Below are 24,025 nucleotides of genomic sequence, written 5' to 3' on the forward strand. Positions count from 1 at the left end.
TCCGCTAAGATTATTCCTGGCTGAAAAAACCAGCCTAATGCCTCCTTTGCTCACTATCTTCTTTAGATATTGCGAAACTTTGTGCACATACGGGATGCACACTGTTCTTTTTCTTTCTGCCAGACCCGCATCGGTGCCTTGATCTTTCGCAGACTACATTCTGCAAGCAGGGACTCAGCGACATTTGACACCATCTTCGTGGGGTATCCTGCTGCAGATAGCCTGTTCGCCTGTGCGTAGAAACTGCCTTTTGTCTGATGCAGACATGATCTTTGCAGTGCGGCTCTTAGGCATGCATTGGCGATACCGCGCTTAACAATCTTCGAGTGAGCTGACCGGAAAGGGAGAAGGCTCTTCCTGGACCGCGGCGGGTATGGCCAACAAATATGGTTGTTAGAAATTGTCAGTTCCATATCTAGAAACCTGAGCCTATTACTAGAGGGTTGCTCTGAAGTCAATTGAAGGTCATTAAGTTCATAACAGAACACGTCAAAAATCTCTGCAGCCGTTTGCTGTGCGCCATTAGTGCGATATAAAATTAGGAAGACATCAACATATCGCATTATCGTAACAATGGGCGCGTCATCGACCTTAGTTCGAAGACGCCTCTCATAACATGCTAGAAGTAAATCGCTTAGTGCAGGAGCGATGCTCCAGCCAATGGAGACTCCTTGTTTTTGGTTAAAAAATTTACTGTCTATAGTGACAAAGGTTGATTTCATGTAAAAACTTAGCAATTCTAAAAACCTGCTAACGTCCATTCCACATGCGTTTTGGAATTTTGTTACGCCAAAGCGGTCGATGCAAAGACTGACTTCCGTAGTCACAGAGCACTGAGGCAAGGAATAGTAAAGGTCCTTCACATCAACCGAAAAAGCGCTTACATGTGGTGGGCACTCTTCCCGGAGGAAGTCGGAAACAGTCTCGGGCTTCCTGATCAGGAATGGGTCGTCCACCTCCAGGTGAGAAAGGCACTTCTGCAAGAAAACAGCGACTTCACGTTGCCACGTGCCTCTTCCAGACACGATTGCGCGGAATGAGCACTGATCCTTGTGTGTCTTTGCACTGAAGGACACAGAAAGGCAGGTTCCTTTCGATGCCTTTACAGACGAAGCCTGCCTCGAGAGGCCGGCTTGTTCACATAGCTGGACCGCTTTTTCTTGCACCTTGGCAGGTTTGACGGACTTTAATTCCCTAAAGTTGGCTTGGATTGCTTCTTGGGCCTTTTCTTTGTACAGGCCATTAGACACGATGACAAAGCCACCTTCCTTGTCGGACTGTAGCAGCTTCACCTTTGCATCTCTGAGGGCTTCCGCAGCGGAGGAGAGAAGACGCGTGTTTCCTTTCTTGACGTCTTTTCGGAGGCACTCAACTCCTTGACGTCTTTTGGGAGGCACTCAACTCCTTCCAAGATGCACCTGTTGGCGTCATCCATGGTGGCCCCTTTTGCTGCCGTCCACACCAGAGAAAGTAGCACAGTTTTGTCAAGACGCGGATGTTCACAGAACTTTGGTCCCTGCTTGAGAAGGCTGTTGACTTTCGTAAGGATGTTGACGTTGTCGAGCACAACCACTTCCTGTTGGACGGGCCCTGGAGGTCTCCTTTTCCTTAGAAGCCAAGGAATTATCTGGCGCCACATGAATTCTGCTGTATTAGATGCCAAACGGAGGTCTTGCCCAAATCTTTTGTTCCCTGCTTGTGTAGATCTTTGCTTCTGCAAGCGATGCTCAGACACTCGGTGTAGAACCTGGCTTGCCTCCAGGTCTCGGATCGCAGAATGCGGCAGACTCGCTTAGCGTGACGATCTGAGGATGTGAGCCCCCCAAATAAGCTGAGAACATCAGGAGGCAGATAAGAGTTCTTGATTGAAGCGTTTTCACTCGAGCCATTTCATTTATATGTTGCCTCATCTGTAGCAATAAACCATTTGGTTGTTAGTGAGCGCTAGTGTTTTGTCCTTCTTGTGTCTCGTCTTTGCGCTGTTTTTCCAATTCGTAAAACATGTACCAACCAGCCCGTATTTGCCCTCTTCTGGAATTCATTTCTTCTACATCGGGCACTTTTCTACCCTCTTTATGCCTCCGCTCTTCAGTTATATGTGTCAATCTTTTGGCCGCAACCACATGCCGGGTTCGTCTTCTCACGTTTTCAATCAAGAACTCTTATCTGCCTCCTGATGGTCTCAGCTTATTTGGGGGGCTCGCACCCTCAGATCGTCACGCTAAGCGAGTCTGCCGCATTCTGCGATCCGAGACCTGGAGGCAAGCCAGGTTCTACACCGAGTGCCTGAGCATCGCTTGCAGAAGCAAAGATCTACACAAGCAGGGAACAGAAGATTTGGGCAAGACCTCCGTTTGGCATCTAATACAGCAGAATTCATGTGGCGCCAGATAGTTCCTTGGCTTTCACGGAAAAGGAGACCTCCAGGGCCCGTCCAACAGGAAGTGGTTGTGCTCGGCAACGTCAACATCCCTACGAAAGTCAACAGCCTTCTCAAGCAGGGACCAAAGTTCTGTGAACATCCGCGTCTTGACAAAACTGAGCTACTTTCTCTGGTGCGGACGGCTGCAAAAAGGGCCACCATGGATGACGCCAACAGGTGCATCTTGGAAGGAGTTCAGTGCCTCCCAAAAGACGTCAAAAAGAAAACACGCGTTTTCTCACCTCCGCTGCGGAAGCCCTCAGAGATGCAAAGGTGAAGCTGCTACAGTCCGACAAGGAAGGTGGCTTTGTCATCGTGTCTAATGGCCTGTACAAAGAAAAGGCCCAAGAAGCAGTCCAAGCCAACTTTAGGGAATTAAAGTCCGTCAAACCTGCCAAGGTGCAAGGAAAAGCGGTCCAGCTATGTGAACAAGCCGGCCTCTCGAGGCTGGCTTCGTCTGTAAAGGCATCAAAAGGAACCTGCCTTTCTATGTTCTTCAGTGCGAAGACACACAAGGATCAGTGCCCATTCCGCGCAATCGTGTCTGAAAGAGGCACGTGGCAACGTGAAGTCGCTGTTTTCTTGCAGAAGTGCCTTTCTCACCTGGAGGTGGACGACCCATTCCTGATCAGGAAGCCCGAGACTGTTTCAGACTTCCTCCAGGAAGAGTGCCCATCACATGTAATCGCTTTGTCGGTTGATGTTAAGGACCTTTACTATTCCTTGCCTCAGCGCTCTGTGACCGCGGAAGTCACCCTTTGCATCGACCGCTTTGGCGTAACAAAATTCCAAAACGCATGTGGAATGGACGTTAGCAGGTTTTTAGAATTGCTAAGTTTTTACACGAAATCAACCTTTGTCACTATAGACAGTAAATTTTTTATCCAAAAACAAGGAGTCTGCATTGGCTCGAGCATCGCTCCTGCACTAAGCGATTTACTTCTAGCATGTTATGACAGGCGTCTTCGAACTAAGCTCGATGACGCGCCCATTGTTAAGAAAATGCGATATGTTGATGACTTTCTAATTTTATATCGCACTAATGACGCACAGCAAACGGCTGCAGAGATTTTTGACGTGCTCTGTTATGAACTTAATGACCTTCAATTGATTCAGAGCTCCCCTCTAATAATAGGCTCAGGTTTCTAGACTTGGAACTGTCAATTTCTAACAACCATATTTATTGGGCATACTCGCCGCGGTCCAGGAAGAGCCTTCTCTCTTTCCTGTCAGCTCACTCGAAGATTGTTAAGCGCGGTATCGCCAAGGCATGCCTAAGAGCCGCACTGCAAAGATCATGTCAGCATCAGAGAAAAGGCAGTTTCTACGCACAGGTGAACAGGCTATCTGCAGCAGGATACCCCACGAAGATGGTCTTCAATGTCGCTGAGTCCCTGCTTGCACAATGTGGTCTGCGAAAGATCAAGGGCACCTATGCGGGTCTGGCAGAAAGAAAAAGAACAGTGTGCATCCCGTATGTGCGCAATGTTTCGCACAATCTAAAGAAGGTAGTGAGCAAAGGAGGCATTAGGCTGGTTTTTTCAGCCAGGAATAAACTTTGCGCATTGTGCAAGCGTGTTAATGAGGATGGAAGCAAAAAAGGCTGCCAGAACAAGCATAAGCGGAAGTTTGTTGAGTGTCGTGTTGGTGTCGTTTACAAGATCCCGACCTCTTGCGGCAGTTTCTACATTGGTGAGGCGGGACGATGCTTCAATGATAGACTGCGTGAACATGCAAAAGATATCGAGATCAAGTTTCGCAGAAACCATCTTGCTGTGCACTGTGCTGAGTGTGAAGATTGCGAAGCGCACCTCACTCGGACCACTGTCATCGCCCGTTATAAAGATGAGACCACAAGACTCATTTCGGAGGCTTGCCATATCAAAAAGCTTGGTAACACTTGTATCAGCAGCCCATCGATAAATCTACTATCAAAGGAACTTGCGTATCTTAATCAGTGACGTGCCTTTTTTCAGTCAAGTTGTGTGGTTGTGCGGTATCTTTCTCTCATGCTTATTTTGTGTGCCATTTCATTTATATGTTGCCTCACCTGTAGCAATAAACCATTTGGTTGTTAGTCAGCACTGGTGTTTTGTCCTTCTTATGTCTCGTCTTTGATTGCGCTGTTTTTGCAATTCTGAAAACTGCAATCGCGGTACCTTGTTTTCCTCCACAAACGAGTTCATAGGCACACTGACGCCTCCATGTGGCCGTTCTGACTTTACAAATCAGCTGTGTGTTGGGCATTCCTTTGTGCAACCTGATCACATTCTTGCTAGAGATGTGGCTTTACAGTTACGTGGTGGCATCTGATATTCAAGTATCTCTTCCGTACTTGGAGGCTTTCAAGGAAGCCTTGCAAAGCTTTTCGGACCTCAACACCTGTTGATTCTTTCTCGCCTACTTATTATTTTTATTTTCGTCTCTTCAATTGTTCTTTTCATCTTCTGTCATTACGTACATGGCTGCAGTAAGTATTTTACTGTCAAAGGCTTCTCCAAAATGAATATATACTTATCAGGAATGCTTTGTTGACAGCTGATGAATAATTGTAAACAGAAGTCATTGAAAACTCTAAAATCATAGAAGTGAAAATAATTTTTGCATTTATTGGGAGTTTCAGGCAGAGCCCGTCCTTTTTCAAGATTCTTTTTCTTCTTTCTTTTCCCTCCCTTTTTAAACAGCGAAAATCTTAACGCATTTATTCGCAATTCTGGAGAGCATGCCCTTTTTTACGACAAAATTTACACAGCCCTTCCTTCTCTTCATAAGGCGTTGGCATCTGAAAAGATGTCCGACACAAGAAAAACAACAAGCAAACGTATATATACCCGGTGTTCCAGGGACGACCACCAGAGACGGCTGAGCTGGCGCATCCTTCTCGGAGAGAGTGAGAGAAACAACTTTATTGCCATAGATTGGCAGGATTTAGGGCAGGTGGGCTTGGTGTGGCCCCCAGGTGGGGGCGACTTCCTGGGCCCGCGAAATGAGTGCCAGTTGGATGTTCTTGTCTGGCCTTCTGAGGAGTTGGTTCCATCCTTCTTCGGAGGGAGCTGGCAGTAAGGTTCGAGGGGGCGGATTTCCCGCGCAACCCCAGAGGGTGTGTGCCTGGGTGGCGACTTCTCCCTGGTAACAATTTTGGCAGACGGGGTCGTATTCCCCGTCTGTGATGAGTGAAAGTCTAGAATTGCTAAGGATACAGTGTGTCTGCAACCTGCGGAGCAAGGTGGCTTGCGCTCGATTCAAGTCGGGGTGTGAAGGCGGGAACTGGCGTCTCATCTCTCTGTAGAGGTTGGTAATTTCGGCAAAGGTCTGGAGAGCCTCGGCAAGAGCGCCTGGGTCCGTGGGGCCGGCCGCCCGGTTGGTTAGTCCTCGGGCTAGTCGGTCGACCCCTTCGTTTCCAGAGTTTCCCGCGTGGGCGGGTACCCAGACCAGGTTGATCTTATGGTCGGGAGTGCAGCCGCGAAGGATGCGTGCAGCGGGGTGGCAGATAAAACCTGCCGAGTAATGTTGTATCGCTCTTTTGGAGTCGCTTAGGACTGTGCGCGTACGTGGGTCAGCGATGGCCAGCGCGATGGTGGTTTCTTCTGCCGCTGTCGGAGAGTGAGCTACTACTGTGGCGGCGGTGACGAGAGTAGATTGTGGCGTGGCTGCACAAGCCACGTATGTGTTTACACTTTGGTTGGTTGGTTTATGGGGTTTAACGTCCCAAAGCGACTAAGGCTATGAGAGACGCCTGTTTACACTTTGCCGTACAGCATCTACGTATATTGCGTGTTCGTCGGCAAGGTATGTGGCATCTAGTGCTTGGGCTTTCAGCTGACGGCGAGTATCAAGGCGGCCAGGTAGCATGTTTTTGGGTATTGGTTTTATAACCAGGCGGCTATAGACCCCTATCGGAATGGGCGTCGTGGGGTGGACGTCGCCTATGGGGTTGATGTTGAGACGGTCAAGTATGAGCCGCCCATGTTTAGTGCGGGACAGAGTGGCCATTCCGTCAACGCCCTGGTACAGACAGCCCGCTTCATCGACATCGCCACTACGCGTCAGCCTTCTAAACGGCACGCGCCCCGCACCACGCTTGAGTGGGCACGGTAGCAGTCCTCGGATCATGGCTCCTAACCATCCCGCTTGTCTTATGCAGGTGTGTAAAAAGTTTTCTCTCTTTACTAAACGATCAGACGACCGTTGTTTAATTCTGCTCCTGTGCCCTGGGGTCATTTGTGACACTGTTTGCGATTGTTTTTCGATGGCATTGTTGCTACTGCGCTTAGGGGACGTAGAATCCAATCCCGGCCCTGGCCCCGGTACGCGTTTACAATCCTGGCTTGATATTGAATATTTGCCAGATGACCCTTCTGAGCAAATGGTTGTTTTGTTTAAGTTTTTGAAAGATCTTCATGCGCGTACGCTCCAGAGTTGGAAGTGTTAAATGGAACTAGCCGCCGACGTCAAAAGCGTAAAGAACGGGCCAAAATCTTTCGAAACAAAAACGGAAAATTCTCAAAAACGACTGGTTGACTTGGAAGAGAGGACCAAGCGCATCAGTCAATTCAAGAATGAAATAACCACCTTAAAACAATCCGTCACGCAACTCAGTACTTCCAATGACAAGCTGCTATTCCGTTTGTACGGATTTGAAGATCGTTCGTGTCGCAATAATTTGATTTTTCATGGGCTCCCCGATACAATTAAAGCGTGTAAAGATACCGAAAAAAAAACTTCTGCTCTCGCTTCCGGCATTGACCCCCTGCCTTCCGATGCGATTGAACGTGCGCACCGCATAGGCATTTTTTTTTGCCGACTAATACCCACCTCATCATCGTGAAATTTTTAAACTGCAAGACTAATGAGACAGTTCTTTCTTCGCGGAAAGAGCTGAAAGAAAAAAACTTATCTGTCGGCGAAGATTACTCCGTTTCTACTCGCATGGCTCGCAAAAAAACAATACAGTTCGGCAAAAATCAACCAGGTAGTCCTTTTTTTAAGCTACACTACAAAAAGTTAATTTTAAATAAGAAAAGCTACGTTTACTGCCCGAGCTCTGATTCCGCACGCGAAGTTGAGTCAAGCGACGAACGCTCTGAAGCCGACGTGGCTCAACAACTTCATCCGCGGTAGGAAAGGGCCACGGGTAGTGGCATTTGTTCATTTCCATTTACGTCGCGCGTATCAGTCCTTTTCGGCAACGTAAGAAGCACACTGAACAAACGCGGATGCTCTTCCATCCCTGATTGGTACATGTTCCGCTCACACCATCCCTTTAACTGAAACCTGGCTTTCCACTAGTGTTCTTGACACACAAATTTTTCATAACGCATGAGCTTTCACAATTTTCCGTTGCGACAGAACCTTACGCCGTTGAGGGGTGTCCTGGTAGCTGCATCTAAAAGTATATCATCCTCGTGTGTCCACATTAACAGTGACTTGGAAATGGTATAGGCTTCAATCATTCTCGAGCATCAAAAAGTAATCCTAGGCGTCTGTTATCGCGCACATTCATCCGCAACTTGTTTCTCTAACGACGTTTACAACGCAATAAATATAGTTCGCGCACGTTTTTTCTCCATGCCTTTGTTTTTTTTCGGCGAGTTTAATTTTCCTATTATTACATGGTACTCGCAACCACCTCACCTGGCGTCCTTTACTTCCGAAGCTAATGAATTTTTGGACCTGTGTTCTACATTCCCGCTCTCTCAGTTAGCACTGCAGCCCACTAGAATAACATCGAAGTCTTTGAACACTCTCAACCTAATCCTTAGCAGCCATCCTGACTACGCATCTTCCGTCTACTATCTTCCCGGCATAAGCGATCATATTATGCTTTCATTTTTCATTAGTGCCCACGTATCAAAGACATCCAGAGAAGTAAAGACATTGCGAGATTAAAAGCGAGCTAACTTTTACGTCATAAATAACGAGCTTTCAACTTTTATTCACTTTTTATTTAAAGGTTTTGATGATCGCTCTGTGATCATCAAAATTTTTGCATCAGAAGTTCATGATCTCATCGAAAGACACATTCCTTGCTTCAGCATTACCACGAATGCTAACGCGCCATGTTATAATACACACATCAAACGCTTATCTAACAAAAAGAAACGTCTTTATCGCGTCGCTACACTTTCACCTGCTGATACCCATTGGTCCGCGTACAAAATAGCCTCTGAAGCTTACGTCACTGCATTAAAAGAAGCCAAGTTAAATTTTGTTTCTACCACTGTTCCATCCATGCTAAAGACAAATCCTAGGAAATTTTGGCGCAAAGTTAACCTTTCGACCACCGAGCATATTTCGCTTGAAGATTCATCACTTAACCCTATTCACGCGAGTCAGTGTGCGACAGGCATTAACAATTCCTTCATGAAAAACTTCTCTCGTGTCACAAATGTTCCTTCGCCTCCTACACGTCCTTATTACTTCATTCAGATGCCCAGAAATATTGCCGATGTGCAAGGCATTATTAAGTTAATTGATAACCTCACAAATCACTCTTCTCCAGCTTACGATGGAATAACAGCCAAGTTTCTAAAAAATACATGTGCATATAGTTCTGTAATCTTAACAAAAAATTTTCAGCGGTCCCTAGGTACATCCTCACTTCCTACTGCTTGGAAAGTAGGGAAGGTGGTTCCATTAGATAAATGCGGTCATAAAACTAACCCAGCGAACTACCGACCTATTTCTCTCACCAACACTTGCTGCAAGCTACTAGAACATGTAATCTTTTCTCAGTTAACTTTCTTGAATCAAATTCATTTTCCACCGCGTCTCAACATGGTTTCCGAAAATCATATTCATGTGTTACGCAGCTTATATCCTTCAAGCACAAGCTCCATGACATTTTAGACCGTTCCTCTCTTGTAGACTGCGTTATTTTATATTTCTGTAAAGCATTCCACGAGGTTTCACATGACCTCTTTCTTTACAAATTAAAGCAATTAAATATTGACTACAATCTTCTAAAATGGATTGAATCTTTCTTTACTGATCGCTCACAATTTGTTGCAGCTAACGGCCATAACTCCTTGCTAACGCATGTCCATTCTGGTGCGCCACAAGGATCGGTTCTTGTGCAACCTTTCTCTTTATCTACATAAATGACCTTGCCTCTACTGTGCCTTATAATATTCATCTTTTTACTGACGACTGTGTTATCTTCCGTGAACTAAGTGACGCTAACGATACTACGATTCTGCAAAATGACTTAACTGCTATAGTGAATTGGTGTAATACTTGGCTCATGGAATTCAATACTAAAAAATGCAAACTTAGGCACGTATCTCGTACAGATTCTGACCTCATGACTTACCACCTGATTTGGAACCCGTTAAGGCGCGTTCACACTAGGCCGACGAGACCCCGATGCCGACGCGACGGCGACGCCGACGATCGGCCGACGCGTCGGCCAACCTGGTCGTTCCCCGACTAGCCAGTCACACTGCACCGACGACGACGACGACGCCCCCAACGACCAAGCGTCGTCCTAGTGTGACAACGTCGCCGACCAAAGATGCCGACGAGACCCGTCGGCCGACGTGTCTTGGTCAGATCGGTGGCCGAGCGAAAACATTCGCCGACCAAAAGCGAGTACCGAGCTCACAGCGCGAAGTACCATCATTATGTAGACAAATAATGCACGCGCAGCAACATTCATCACGCCATATGACTACTTGGCCGACGCGCAGCACCGATCGTCGCTTGCGAACTGCCGTCCCACTGCAAGTAGGGACACAAGGAGCGGTGAGCATCGCTGCCGCCCACAACCGGTGTCACACTTCGCCGCCATGCAGCAGTGCCTGAGCGCTGCTTGGGATGGTGTACAAATATCACAAGGCCCGAGCACACCGAAAAAAAAAAAACTGCATTGCATCCACATGGACATCGCCACTATCGTGCCTGTGTATAAACCACGATTATACAGTAGGTCGTGGTATAAACACTGCACACGTGCGAACAACTTGCGCATTTCCACGCGACATCTGTGCAGTCTCCGAAAGCCGTTTTCACACGATGGCACGGCCGACAACTTTCACGGTAGAAGAGGAGGCAGAGCTGATAGCTCTTGTCGAAGAACGCCGCCTTATTTGAGACGTTCGGCATAGGCATTACCATCGGCGAGATTTAAAAGAGCTAGCGTACAGCGAAATCGCAGCAGCTCTGGGAGACAAGTTCAGCGGTAGGTATTTTTCTATCCTGCCCTGCGGTGTTGCTATTTGTGTCGTACTGAGCATGCCACTGTAGTACAAATATATTCATTTTCGTGTAGTGTCACCGCTGTTTTGCCGTGTCCAGCGAAATTACGGCACGAGACCATCGGCGGGCACCTGTCATTATTCCGGCGATCGAAGCCTGCTAAAAAAAAAAGAAATGAAATAGCAAGGAGGTTGATCGAGTCAGTCGCCGCGCTAACCGCGCATGCGTGCGCGCAGCGGGGCTAGATTTTACCGCTCGCTATCATGTGGGGACAAACTTTTTTTTACTATATCTTTACTTGTTAAGACTAGGCTTCAAGGTTGTCGCGGAACGCTCCCTCTTCGGTTTTTTTCCCTTCATGGAGATATGTGAGAGAGATATTGCGCCATTTTTTTCCCGAAAAATAAAATACAATTTTCCAATTCCCACGCAGGGGTGTTTGTACCGAATTTATGCTGAGCTGTTTTCTGTATTTTTCAGCTGCTCAAATACGGTGGAAATTCACTAACATGAGGATCACCTTCACGCGGGAAAGAAGAAAGATCGAAACGCGCTCTGGAGCGGGCGCAGACGAAGTGTACGAGCCTAGGTGGATCCATTTCAGGAGGCTTATGTTCCTGTCAAGTGGATGCCCAACCCAGGGAAGCATATCGTAGCGTGCAACGCCAAAAAGAACACCCGCGCAGAGACGAAAAACCTGCGGCGGTCCTCTAGTGGTTCGAGCGCGCGCGAGAGAGCCAACTAACTTCTTCCTCTTCTAGCGCATGCGCTACTTCTGTCTCTTCTTCGAATGCATGTGTCACTGCCCCCCTCTTCTGCAGCATCGACACGATGCGGCTGGGAGTGAAAAGTCAGCGAAAGGGTAGAACACAGCTGCAGTGGACCGCAGTTCAGTCAGGTAGCCGGTCGTGGTAAGGCTTCATGCGAACAACGTGTACGACTTCAGTTCGGTGCGACCGGCGCGATGAACAAGCTGTCGGGGCGGGAGCTACTGCATAAGTCACATCACTGATGCGGCGCACTACTTCGTAAGGGCCGAAGTATCGGCGCAGCAGCTTTTCAGAGAGCCCGCGGCGACGAACAGGTATCCAAATCCACACAAGATCGCCGGGAGCATAACTGACGAAACGGCGTCCACAGTTGTACTTAGTGGCGGCAGCCTCCTGTTGACGGTGGATGCGCAGGCGGGCCAGTTGACGCGCTTCCTCAGCACGCTGAACGAAGGTATCTACGTCGATGTCAGCGGCAGAGTCGCAGTAAGGGTCGACGGGCAACATAGCATCCAACGGAGTGGTCACCTGGCGACCGAAGACAAGCTGAAAGGGGGTCAGTCGGGTTGTTTCCTGCAGGGCGGTGTTGTACGCAAACGTTACGTACGGCAGAATGGCGTCCCAAGTTCGATGCTCGACGTCAACGTACATTGATAGCATGTCGGCTAGTGTGCGGTTGAGTCGCTCTACTAACCCGTTTGTCTGCGGGTGATACGCCGTAGCACGTCGGTGGCTCGTGTGCGTCAGAGTCATCACGGACTGGGTTAAGCGGGCCGTGAAAGCAGTTCCCCGGTCAGTAACAACAACGGCGGGTGCTCCATGACGCAAGACAATGTTGTGGACGAAGAACTGCGCCACTTCAGCAGCAGTGCCTTTGGCAAGAGACGTGGTCTCAGCGTACCGTGTGAGGTAGTCAGTCGCAACGACTATCCAACGCTTTCCAGACGAAGACTTCGGAAATGGGCCAAGGAGGTCCATGCCCACTTGATGGAAAGGGGTCTTCGGTGGATCGACGGGGTGAAGAAATCCGGCCGGTTTCAATGGAGGAGTCTTCCGACGTTGGCATTCACGGCATGTTTTGACGTAGGCCCGCACCGATGGGAGTAACCTGGGCCAATAATACTTTTGTCTAATCCGCGCGAGTGTACGGCTGACTCCAAGGTGGCCGGCGGATGGTGCATCATGACAGGCACTCAAGATCTCAGACCGCAGCTGTGATGGTACGACAAGTAGGAACACTTCTTCGCTGTTGGCAAAGTTGCGCTTGTAGAGAACACCAGACCGTAAAGTGAAGGTGTGAAGCCCTCGAAGAAAAACACGCGGAATGGGAGCTTCACTGCCTTCGAGGTAATCGATGAGCGGCGCCAACTCCGTGTCCGCCCTCTGAAGCTGCGCCATTTGGGTGGTACTAACAGAGCCCAGGAAAGGAAAATCATCGGTGGTTTCTTCGGTATTGATTGGGATAGGCGCACGCGACAGACAATCCGCATCCTGATGCTTGCGGCCAGACTTGTAAACTACTGTTAAGTCGTATTCTTGCAAGCGTAAGCTCCATCTAGCCAAGCGTCCTGAGGGGTCTTTGAGGCTCGCCAGCCAGCATAAGGAGTGGTGGTCGCTTACCACACGGAAGGGTCGTCCGTAGAGGTACGGTCGGAACTTGCAGATGGCCCATATCACTGCAAGACATTCTTTCTCCGTCGTAGAATAATTGGTCTCGGAGCGCGTAAGTGTCCGACTAGCATAACTGATGACCCGTTCTGCACCGTCTTGCCACTGGATCAGTACTGCACCAAGGCCAACATTGCTGGCGTCAGTGTGGATGTCCGTGGCAGCATGCTCGTCGAAATGGCCGAGTATCGGAGTGCTTTGCAGACGGCTGCGAAGCTCGACAAATGCAGTCTCTTCGTCGGTCCCCCACAGGAAGGGCGTGTCGTCACGGGTCAGTGCGTTCAGCGGTTCCGCGATTTTCGAGAAATCTTGAATAAAGCGCCTATAATAGGAGCACAGGCCTAAAAACCGGCGAACGGCCTTCTTGTCAGTTGGGCGTGGAAAACCTGAGACGGCAGCGGTCTTGTCAGGGTCCGGGCGAACACCTTGTGCGCTGACAACGTGACCAAGAAAGCGAAGTTCCTCAAAGCCAAAATGGCATTTCTCGGCTTTGATGGTGAGTTGCGCGGATTTGAGCGCTTGTAGCACAATGCGCAACCGCTCCAAGTGTTGGTCAAAGGTGGGCGAAAATATAACGACATCGTCCAGGTACACCAGGCAGGACTGCCATTTCAAGCCGGAGAGGAGAGTGTCCATCATGCGTTGGAAAGTGGCCGGTGCTGAGCACAGACCAAATGGGAGCACTTTAAACTCATAGAGGCCGTCAGGCGTCACGAAAGCCGTCTTCTCCCGGTCTCTCTCGTCCACTTCGATTTGCCAGTACCCGCTTTTAAGATCCAATGACGAGAAGTATCTGGCGTTCCGCAATCGGTCGAGCGCGTCATCTATCCTGGGCAGCGGGTAAACGTCCTTTTTGGTCACGCTGTTAAGTTTCCTGTAGTCCACGCAGAAACGCAGAGTATTGTCCTTCTTTTTGACAAGAACCACAGGCGATGCCCACGGACTAGTGGACGGCTGGATGACATCGTCTGCAAGCATCTCGGCAACCTGATTCTGAATGGCTTCTCTCTCCACCGGGGAAACACGATATGGGCGCTGGCAGACGGGTCGCGTAGACTCGTCAGTGATGATACGATGCTTGGCGAGTGGAGTTCGGCCGACCTTCGAGCACGTAGCGAAACAGTCCGCAAATTCTGCCAAGAGGGCCGACAGAAGATCCCTCTGAACCGACGGCAAGGCAGGATTTATTCTGACTGACTGAAGAACGTGATGTGGGCCAGCATACTCCGGAGTGGATCTTCCCGCGGTGCACAAACCTGGAACCTCAGCAACGTCGTGGAGGAAGGCAATAGCCATGCCTTTGGCCAGGTGCTGATATTCGTTGGCAAAGTTAGTCAGGAGGACGTGGGTGCGGCCGTCACGTAGTTGGACGAGACCTCTTGCAACGGCAAGTCCCCGCTTAAGCAGCAGTGGACTATGGCTGTCCGCTAGGCCCTCGTAGTCATGAAAGAGGTCGTTCCGCACGAGCACCAGAACACTGCACCGCGGCGGCACCGTGACGTCGTTCTCGACAATGCGCAGAGCGTTGCTGCAGGGATCGCGGGAGTCAAAGCGCGCCACGGCCTGTTTGGTCGAGAACGTGACACGTGCCTCCTGAAAGTAAATCACAGCGCCGTTCGACTGCAGGAAGTCGATCCCCAGAATCAAGTCTCTGGAACACTCGGGGAGTACGAGAAATTCACCAACGTACGTAAAACCACTAATCCCAACTCTAGCCGTGCACTTGCCCACAGGGGAAATTAGGTGGCCACCAGCGGTGCGAATGGGGGTCCCCGTCCACGGTGTCAGAACCTTCTTAAGTTCTCCAGCGAAGGCACGGCTCATAACAGAGTAATCAGCACCGGTATCGAGCAGCGCGGTAATGTCAGTGCCATCAATTGTCACACGCAAATCGGATGCAGCGTATCTGATACTGTCGCTGCCTCTCTCTGTCCGGGTATCGTCGGCTCGAGGGTTCCGCGATGGAGGATCTTGACACGTCCCGACGTCAGCGGCCTTGCCTCCAGAGGTCGCTGGTGTTAGTTTTCCCGACGCGGACTCGGCGAGCGACGGCCAGCAGAGCTACTCTGGCGGCCAGGGCTGGAAGAGCGATAACGGAGAGGCGAAGGGGAACGGGACTCGCGCCTTCCAGAGTAGGCAGGGTTCTGGCGTGCCCAGAGATGCTGTGCAATCTCATGCGGTCGTTCGCCGTTCTGAGGGCAGGGTGCGTCGGGATGGAAACCGCGAAGGCCCACTTGGCGGTACGGACAGGCGCGGTAGAGGTGACCAGGCTCCCTACAGTGGTAGCAGAGAGGCCTGCGGTCCGGTGTACGCCACAAATCCGACTTGCGAGGGCGTGGCCCAGCTGTAGCAGATGCGGTTGCAGAATACGTGGCGATGTTACTCACGGAGGTCGACGGGGTCACACCGTAGCCAGGCACGCTTGCGTGACATGTGCCGATGTTGCTCACGCCAGGCGTTGGGGTAATGGGACCGTAGCCTGTCGTGCGACGTACAACAGATGCGTACGTGGGTCGGTCATCGAACCGGGATGGCGCTTCGGGGACAGGAGGTGCCTGCGCAGCCTGTCGCACCTCGTCCCTGACAACTTCGGACAGCGCTGCCAGCGGCGCAGGTGCAACCTGAGGCAGATGGATCCGTTGCAGTTCCTCCCGGACAACGGAGCGAATTAGTTCACGCAAGGTGTCTGCACTGCCGCCGAGACACGACGAAAAGCCTTCGGGCACCATGCAGTTGATGTCCCGGTTGTACTGGCGGGCCCGTTGTTGCAGCGTCGTCTCCATCGTGGTCGCCTCGGTTAGAAATTCCGCCACCGTGCGGGGTGGGCTGCGCACGAGGCCCGCGAACAGCTCCTGCTTAACCCCACGCATGAGATGGCGCAGCTTCTTCTCCTCTGTCATTTTGGGGTCGGCGCGCTTGAAAAGACGGGTCATGTCTTCGGTGTACATGCGCACGCTTTCGTTCGTGCGCTGATTTCGGGAGTGCAGCGCAGCTTCGGCCTTCTCCCGGCGGTCAGCGTTGGGGAACGTAGCCAGGAGACTCCGGCAAAACGTCTCCCAGGTGGGAAGTGTAGCCTCGTGGTTTTCAAACCACGTCCGAGCAGACTCTTCCAGGGCAAAGTAGACGTTATTCAGCTTGCGCTCGTCGCACCAGCCGTTGTAGCGTGCGACCCGCTCGAACGTCTCCAGCCAGTCCTCAGCGTCTTCGAACACGTCACCGTGAAAAGATGGCGGTGTTCGCGGTGGGTGGCAAAGGATCGGCGCCAGGGGCCTGGTGTCAGCGGCCATGGCAGTTGGACTCGACGGTAGAGGCTGGATAGGCGGCTGGGTCCTGGTGTCAGTGGCCATGTCAGTTGGACTCGGCGGTCGAGGCTGCGTCGTCCTTGTTGGCGGGGGAAGGGGCCCAAATTCAGGCGACTCTCCGCGGAGACGGCGGCTGGGTCGCTGGTGAACCGGTGTGAGGTCCGTAGTGACGCTGTACGGAGTTTGCAGGTCGGGAAGCGTACCCCGCACTGCTCCACCAAACTGTAGCGTGCAACGCCAAAAAGAACACCCGCGCAGAGACGAAAAACCTGCGGCGGTCCCTAGTGGTTCGAGCGCGCGCGAGAGAGCCAACTAACTTCTTCCTCTTCTAGCGCATGCGCTACTTCTGTCTCTTCTTCGAATGCATGTGTCAATATCGACTATGCACACGGAAGAGGAAATTGAGGCAAGTTTTAACAACATTGTGGTCGTTAGAGACCAGTGTCTTTTACATATTGTGTAATAGATAGTGCTAGTGGCGGTGGACAAAAAAAATCTGGAAAAAAGGCATGTAGGGTCATGGGTAGAAACTTACAGGTTGTGGATGCACACGAAACAATCTAGGCAGTCACTATTTGTTCGTGAAGATAGAGCATGTATATTTCTTCACCGTTCTATGCTTTTCATTAACATTGTTTGCCTGGTTGCACAGAAATACTTTTTCCATGAACCCTAATCTCGTAAACTCTTGCTCATGACTGTATATTAATGCTGAATCGTTAAGCACGATTTGTTTGCATTGCCTCGACTGCAGCGTAGCAAACAGGCAGTTTGTGGCTAACTAATGTGTAGGTTTTCTTTATTCCTCACGTTCTATTACAGGAATTTTACAAGGACACTTTCTATTGCTCATTACGCAAAGCGATGTCCCTGCAAGAGAGGTATCATTAAAGACGAACTTAGAAGCGGTCGCAGTAAACATCATTAGCCATAAAACAATAACAATATGCTCTGTGTACATACTACCACACAACACAATAGCCATGCATGACCTAGAAGAACTTCTGAAACAGTTGCCAGAGTCATATGTAATAAAAGGGGATTTTAACGCACACTCCTCATTCTGGGGAAGTGAGCATACTGATTCCAGGGGTCAGCTCATCGAGGATTTTTATTCTTTCGAATAACACATGTTTAATGAATACGGGAAAAGCTACGTACTGCTGCCCCAGCTCTGGAAAAATGACCTGCCTCGATTTAGCATTTGCATCACCATCTGTATTTAATGATTTTATTTGGGATGTTTTAAATGACCCCCGGGGAAGTGATCACTTACCTACGGATTTAAAACTAACATCAGCTACATTTATCCTCCCTACGAAGCCACGGCGATGGAAAATTCACCTCGCCGATTGGGCACTTCTCAGAACGAAGGCCACACTAGAAAAAGAATATGCCGAAACCCTTACTATAGAAGAACTAAATCAAAAATTTGTCACATGCTTAATATCTGCAGCAATAGAAGCCATCCCACAAACGTCTGAAATTGCACGAAAAACACAAAGTTTGGTGGTCAAATGAATGCTCATTGGCTAAAAAGCAGCAAAACAAGGCTTGGGGCAACCTTCGCAGATATCCCACTGCAGGAAACTTGCTCATCTTCAAAAGGGCTAGAGCCAAAGCACGATACATTAGACGCAACGCAGAAAGGGCATCATGGAAACAGTACATATCCACCATAAACCGCTCAATATCATCAAAGAAAATGTGGAAGCAGGTGCGGAAATTCACAGGAAATTTTACTCCATTCACATTTCCAATGCTAACAACAACCGGTACTCAAACAACATTAGAAGAGCAGGCCAACATATTGGGTGAGCATTTTTCCACAGTTTCAAGCTCATCCAACTACACACACACATTTCAAAAGCACAAAACAATAGTAGAAAAACAAAAACTGCCCTTTGGAACATGCATACATGAAGACTACAATCAGCTTATTACAATGCAGGAACTAAACACAGTACTAACATCCGGTAAAATGACAGCACCAGGCCCAGACAATATACATTACGCCATGCTTGCTCACCTCTCTGAGACTGCCATAGAGGCTCTCCAAAATTTTTCAATAAAATATGGATGAGTGGAGAAATCCCCCAAGCGTGGAAAGAAGCAATCATAGTACCCTTCCTAAAACCAGGGAAACCACAAACTAGTCCCACCAGTTACAGGCCAATAGCACTCACTAGCTGTATAGCAAAATCATTCGAAAGCATTCTAAACATCAGACTAACCTTCATACTTCAGTCCCAGCAACTTTTAGATATACACCAGTGCGGTTTTAAAAAGACATGTTTCACAACCGATCACCTTGTACGCTTTGAGAACACAGTCCGGGAAGCGTTCATCCACAACCAACACTGTATCGGGGAATTCTTCGACCTGGAGAAGGCTTACGATACCACGTGGAGGTTCGGTATCCTCCGTGACCTAGCGGACCTAGGTATCCGCGGCAGGATGCTGAGCTGTTTGAGCGACTTCCTGACCAATCGAACGTTCAGAGTCCGCCTAGGCGCAACCTTCTCCTAGACTTTATCCAAGAAACTGGTGTGCCCCAAGGGTGCATCCTCAGCACGACCTTATTTGTCATCAAAATGAACTCCATAGGAAAAGTAATCCCAAAATCCATAATGTACTCGGTTCACGTAGACGACCCCCAAATAGCATGCACGTCTTCCAGCACACCTACCTGTGAGCGGCAAATACAAATAACAATAAATAAACTGGCTACCTGGGCAGAGAGAAACGGATTTAGATTTTCCCCTTAGAAAACAGTAGCGGTTCTGTTCTCTTTGAGACGAGGCCTACAGGCCGACCCCACACTATATTTAAACCAAACCCCACTACCTGTCAAACAAGAGCATAAATTCCTAGGGATAACTTTCGATAAAAAGCTCACTTTCCTGCCACATATAAACAGCTTAAAGAAAAAGCTTCCCAGGCCCTCAATGTGCTGAAAATACTATCAAGAAAACGCTGGGGGTCTGATAGAGCTTCCCTGTTACGTATATATCGTTCTCTGGTTCGCTCTAAGTTAGACTATGGGTCCATTGTATATGGCTCAGCAAGACCGTCTTACATAAAACGACTGGATCCTGTCCACAATCTTGGTTTAAGGTTGTCTTCCGGTGCTTACAGAACTTCACCAATAGCAAGTCTGTATGTGGAAACTAATGAACCTTCCTTAGAAGATCGAAGAACTGCACTAACTTGTACATAGATCCTCAAAATCCTTTCTCACCCCAAACATCTCTGTTACCCAATTGTCACAAAATGCTCATCCCGAATACTCTTCAACAACAAGCCCCATGCGATTAAGCCGTTGCTCTTGCGCTTCGAAGAAAAATGTCAAACTCTGAACATACTAAACGAAATCAAAAATATTGCCCCAAGACACGAAGCGCTACCACCGTGGTACACTCTCCCCACAGTGTGTGACGCCAGCATAGTTGATGATAGCCATAGTTGCTTATGCTCCATAAAACCCCATATTAGCCCAAATAACTTTCTATTGCAGGAATTTTACAAAGGCTTGGTGGCCTCTTTGAATGGCGACATGTTCTTTTCACTGCAGATGCCAGGTGGAAAGAAATGTGAATGTGTTTGCCTAAAAGAGTTTTGGTTTTCAGAATGATAAGCATGTTTCATTAGAGCTACATCACCTTAAATATAAATCTAAGAGCTACTTTCACACATTATGTAGGTACTCAAAACATTTGAAGTGTTGTGTTTAAAGTTCAAGTAGGGATGAAATACAAAACCTGCACTGGTGTAAATTTAAGTCTGCATAAAAAATGAAGGAAAGACAGTTCTCAAACTTGGCTTTTATTTCAGCACGTGGAAAGCCAGGCAGAGCTGAGCTCGGAGCACCTCTGGGGGGCGGACGAGGATGTGACAGCAGAAACAGGTCGAGCCATCCCAGAAGAAGAAAGTGCAGCAGATGCAGACATCGAAGAGCAGGGAACTCCGAATCAGATGCAAGGCCTATCGAGGGCTAAAGGAAAAAGGAGAAATGAAGACGACGAGTCACATCAGCGGAAACTCTTGCTGAGTTCTGCTGTAGACATCCTGGAGAAAAGCCAGAGGCTGGCCGCCAAAGATGAATGCGATGCCTTTGGTGCACTCTTAGCACACACTGTGCGGCAAATCCCAGCGGGGCCTCAACGGCAGCTGGCAATGCTGCAGACATACCAGTCGCTCATCAAATACAGCGTATCCCTTCATGGGGCTGCTACAGATGTGAACATCATTGATCTACAATAAAGTTAGCAGAACCTACTTGGCAACTGCTGTCCACTGCCAGCTGACTTGTCCCTCTTTGTTGAAGTAATCTTTGAAATCTTCCCTCACTTTTTGAGCAGCTTTGCAGTAATTGCGGCCTGCCTTCTGAAGTGGCTGCATGGCACTTGCTCTGCTGTCAGTTTCCCGCCACGTTCCCCTTCGAACGTGTCCTGCAAGGAGCATTGAAACCTGTTATTCACTGGGAAATTAAATTATTTTTTGTGTGTAACAGGGTTGCAATACTTACCCACTGGTACCTGAAATGGTTCCCTAGCCGAATACTATGGAGATGGGTTTTCAGGTTGTGGGGATACACATGAATCCCCTGCCCCATAGTAACGGCCGTGCGTAATTATCACGCGATGCTATGCGAGCGCCGTTCGGGAGGTTTTGCGAGGGAGGGCACTCTCTTTTTCACCGGAACAGCGCGCACTAAGACACGGACAAGAAGGGAGACACGACACACACGAGCGCTGACTTTCAACTGGTGTTTATTGTTTGGAACGAGGCATATATACACAGTTCCAACAACACAAGGAAAACAACCATCCATTCATAGATTCATAGTCAATTCATGCATGTCACACTGAACAAGGACGAGAGTGCCCTTTTGTCCTTGTTCAGTGTGACATGCATGAATTGACTATGAATCTATGAATGGATGGTTGTTTTCCTTGTGTTGTTGGAACTGTGTATATATGCCTCGTTCCAAACAATAAACACCAGTTGAAAGTCAGCGCTCGTGTGTGTCGTGTCTCCCTTCTTGTCCGTGTCTTAGTGCGCGCTGTTCCGGTGAAAATGAGTTACCAACTTGCCCAAGCATCTGTTTTAAGGGCACTCTCGCCACCCCCGCTTCCTTTCGCTCCCCGCCGCGACGCCGCGGCGGCGACTTTTCGTCTTTCCCCTTTCACAACGGAGAGACCTCCTCTCTACAGCCCGGGAAGAAGGCGCGTTTCTCCCGAGGCTCGCTCGTCTTCTGGCGGGAGCCGTGCACACGCACGGATCAGAGATCTGCCACGGAGACCGCTGCCCTTACCGCCCGGCCACCGTGTGTGACTTGACCGCCGCGGGCCGTGAGCGAGGAACCACGCGAGGTGAGCGGAACCTTCTTCCCCCACATTTTTGCGTGCGTTCTGCCCTTTGTGTTTTTCACCCCCGTACGCGAGCGGAACACCCTCGCTCGTTACGGCGGTTGTATTGTTGCTGCTGCATTGTATTGCTCGGGAGCAATAAACGCTCATCCGAGTAGCATACTCGTGTTTGTCCCCTCTGGCCCGAACCCGCCGGGGTTGCGACTCACCGCACCGCGTGTTGGGGGTCACAGCTCTGACTGCTAGGGCTGGCACGCTGGTGCTAGAAAGCGACAACTGCTTCTAGCCCTTTGAGCGTTACTACAAGAATAACCCCCATATTCTTGGCGCCCAACGTGGGGCCAGCGGTGTGAAAAACCGAGTGTCTGTGTGAGCGACTGCCGACGCACAGACTAGCCATGGCGGCGAGCGGGATTGACATCCAGTCCCTGCTGTGGTTGTCCAATACGGCTTCTCAGCAGCAACATCTTGGCACGGCAGTAACAACTACTGCAGGTGTGTTCCCAGAGGCTGACGCTAGCCCCTGTGATCTTATATCGTTTGAGCCGAGCGGTGCTTCACACGACACACCGGCTCAGACGAGCGGCGACGCTAGGCACTTCTCGCCAAGCGCTATGCCGCCAGGTAGGGAGAGCATGGCGCGACATGTGCAATCTTGCTCATCCCACGGGGCCCCTCAGCCAGAACTACCTGGCCAGGCCCAAGAGGCTGTGTTGCGCAACGCCTTGCGCCTCATAGAGAGCCTCACGGGTATCGTGCAGAACAACCTGGAAACACCCGCTCCAGCGGCGAGTCCGAGGCTAAGGGTGGACCTTCCCAGCTACGGCGGCTATCACGATCTTGTCAGTGCCAACGAGTACCTTGAGCGCATGCTGACCTACCAGCAGGCGACAGGGCTTTCCGATGGCGAGATTCTGGCGCGTGTCGGGCCAATCTCACTGACTGATCAGGCTGCCCGCTGGTTCCGCCTTACTGGCCATCGGTCTCGCACAATGGAGGAGTTCCGAGCGAGGTTTCGCGAGGAGTTCTTGCCCGCAGATTACGACCGTCGTCTGCGGCGCGAGTTGGAGCTGCGTACTCAGCATCCGGACGAGTCCTTGCTTCAGTACGTGAGGGCGATGGACGAACTCTATCGTTTTGCAGACCCCTCAGCTTCAAACGGCGAGAAGGTAGAGCGTGTTACGCGACAAGCGCACCCTACCTTCGCAGCCTACCTACGAGGCGTACCGTTCAGGGACTTGGACGAACTCGCCTCGGCAGCCAAGCGCATACAGGCGGACATACTCGCCTCCCGCGCGTATCGGCCACCCCCCCCAGCGTCGCAGGCACTTGAGCCGCGATGCGCCTGGAACGGAGACACTTTTCGAAACCGTTCCCGGGGAGCCGAAATGGTTGCATTCAGTGACGGGCAATTGAGAAACGGTTGGGAACTGTCAGACCGAGCTCTCGACCCGTACACGTATGCTATGCGGTCAGCACACGCTGCGCGTGGCCAAGGTATGCAGAATCGGGACAGACATACCGACCCGAGGACGCTAGACCAAAGGGCATCTGCGACGGTTCGCCCGGCAGGGAGGAACGGTCAGTTGGCGCGAGGCGACAACTGCCCCGCCCGGCAACGGCCGAATTCCCTCTGCTACCGGTGCAACCAACGAGGGCACTACGCCCGGGAGTGCAGTCGCCCCGTGAACCGAGAGCACGCGCTTTCGGGAAACGAACGCAGCCGCCGGTGAGCAACGCTTCGCAACCGGCAGCGTCAACAGCGGTGCTCAGTGAGTCACACGAACTCCTAGCCCCGCTGGCTTGTCGTTTGGAACCACCCAGCGACACGCCAGTACCGCTTATTGAGCTTACAGTGGCACAACGTAAGTTCATGGCATTGCTAGACACAGGAGCGAGCGCATCCCTGTTTGGCGACGAGGTATGTGAGCATCTGCGTCGGAACGGACTCCGACTGCGAGCGAGCAACCTCACGTTCCGATTAGCCAGCGGCACTGCACACGCGAGCGGTGCAGCGCGGCTTGTGGTGCGGTGGGAGAAAAGAGTGAGGCGCCAGCGCTTCGCTCACCTCCCCGGCCTATCGGTTCCAATTATTCTTGGTAGAGACTTCCTCGCCAAGACGGGTATTGTTATTGACGTCTGCAACGGAGGATATAGGGAGCGAGCATGTGGCACCCTGAAACCTTTCGTTCAACCCCAAAAAGCGTCGAGAGCACATTCGCTTTCGGATGCTTCGCGCGCAGACGTACGCAACGATCGCCCGAAAAAGAGCCTCGAAACGCCTTCGGCCCGGCT

At 50.3% G+C, this 24,025-nt stretch overlaps 1 protein-coding gene and 1 pseudogene across 1 annotated transcript; both read left to right on the forward strand.

Annotated features, from left to right (window-relative positions):
- The first annotated feature begins 943 nt into the window (after positions 1-943).
- LOC149333800 (uncharacterized) lies at positions 944-20,621 on the forward strand (annotated as a pseudogene).
- A 1,503-nt stretch (positions 20,622-22,124) lies between these two features.
- Positions 22,125-23,463, forward strand: LOC149333801 (uncharacterized). Its single transcript, XM_089556117.1, has one exon. It carries the CDS (start codon positions 22,129-22,131, stop codon positions 23,461-23,463), a length of 1,335 nt encoding a protein of 444 aa, XP_089412243.1. The 5' UTR covers positions 22,125-22,128.
- Positions 23,464-24,025: the final 562 nt, after the last annotated feature.

Source organism: Amblyomma mixtum, chromosome 8, assembly GCF_055824585.1.
Source record: "Amblyomma mixtum isolate Tamu chromosome 8, ASM5582458v1, whole genome shotgun sequence".
NCBI lineage: Eukaryota > Metazoa > Arthropoda > Arachnida > Ixodida > Ixodidae > Amblyomma > Amblyomma mixtum.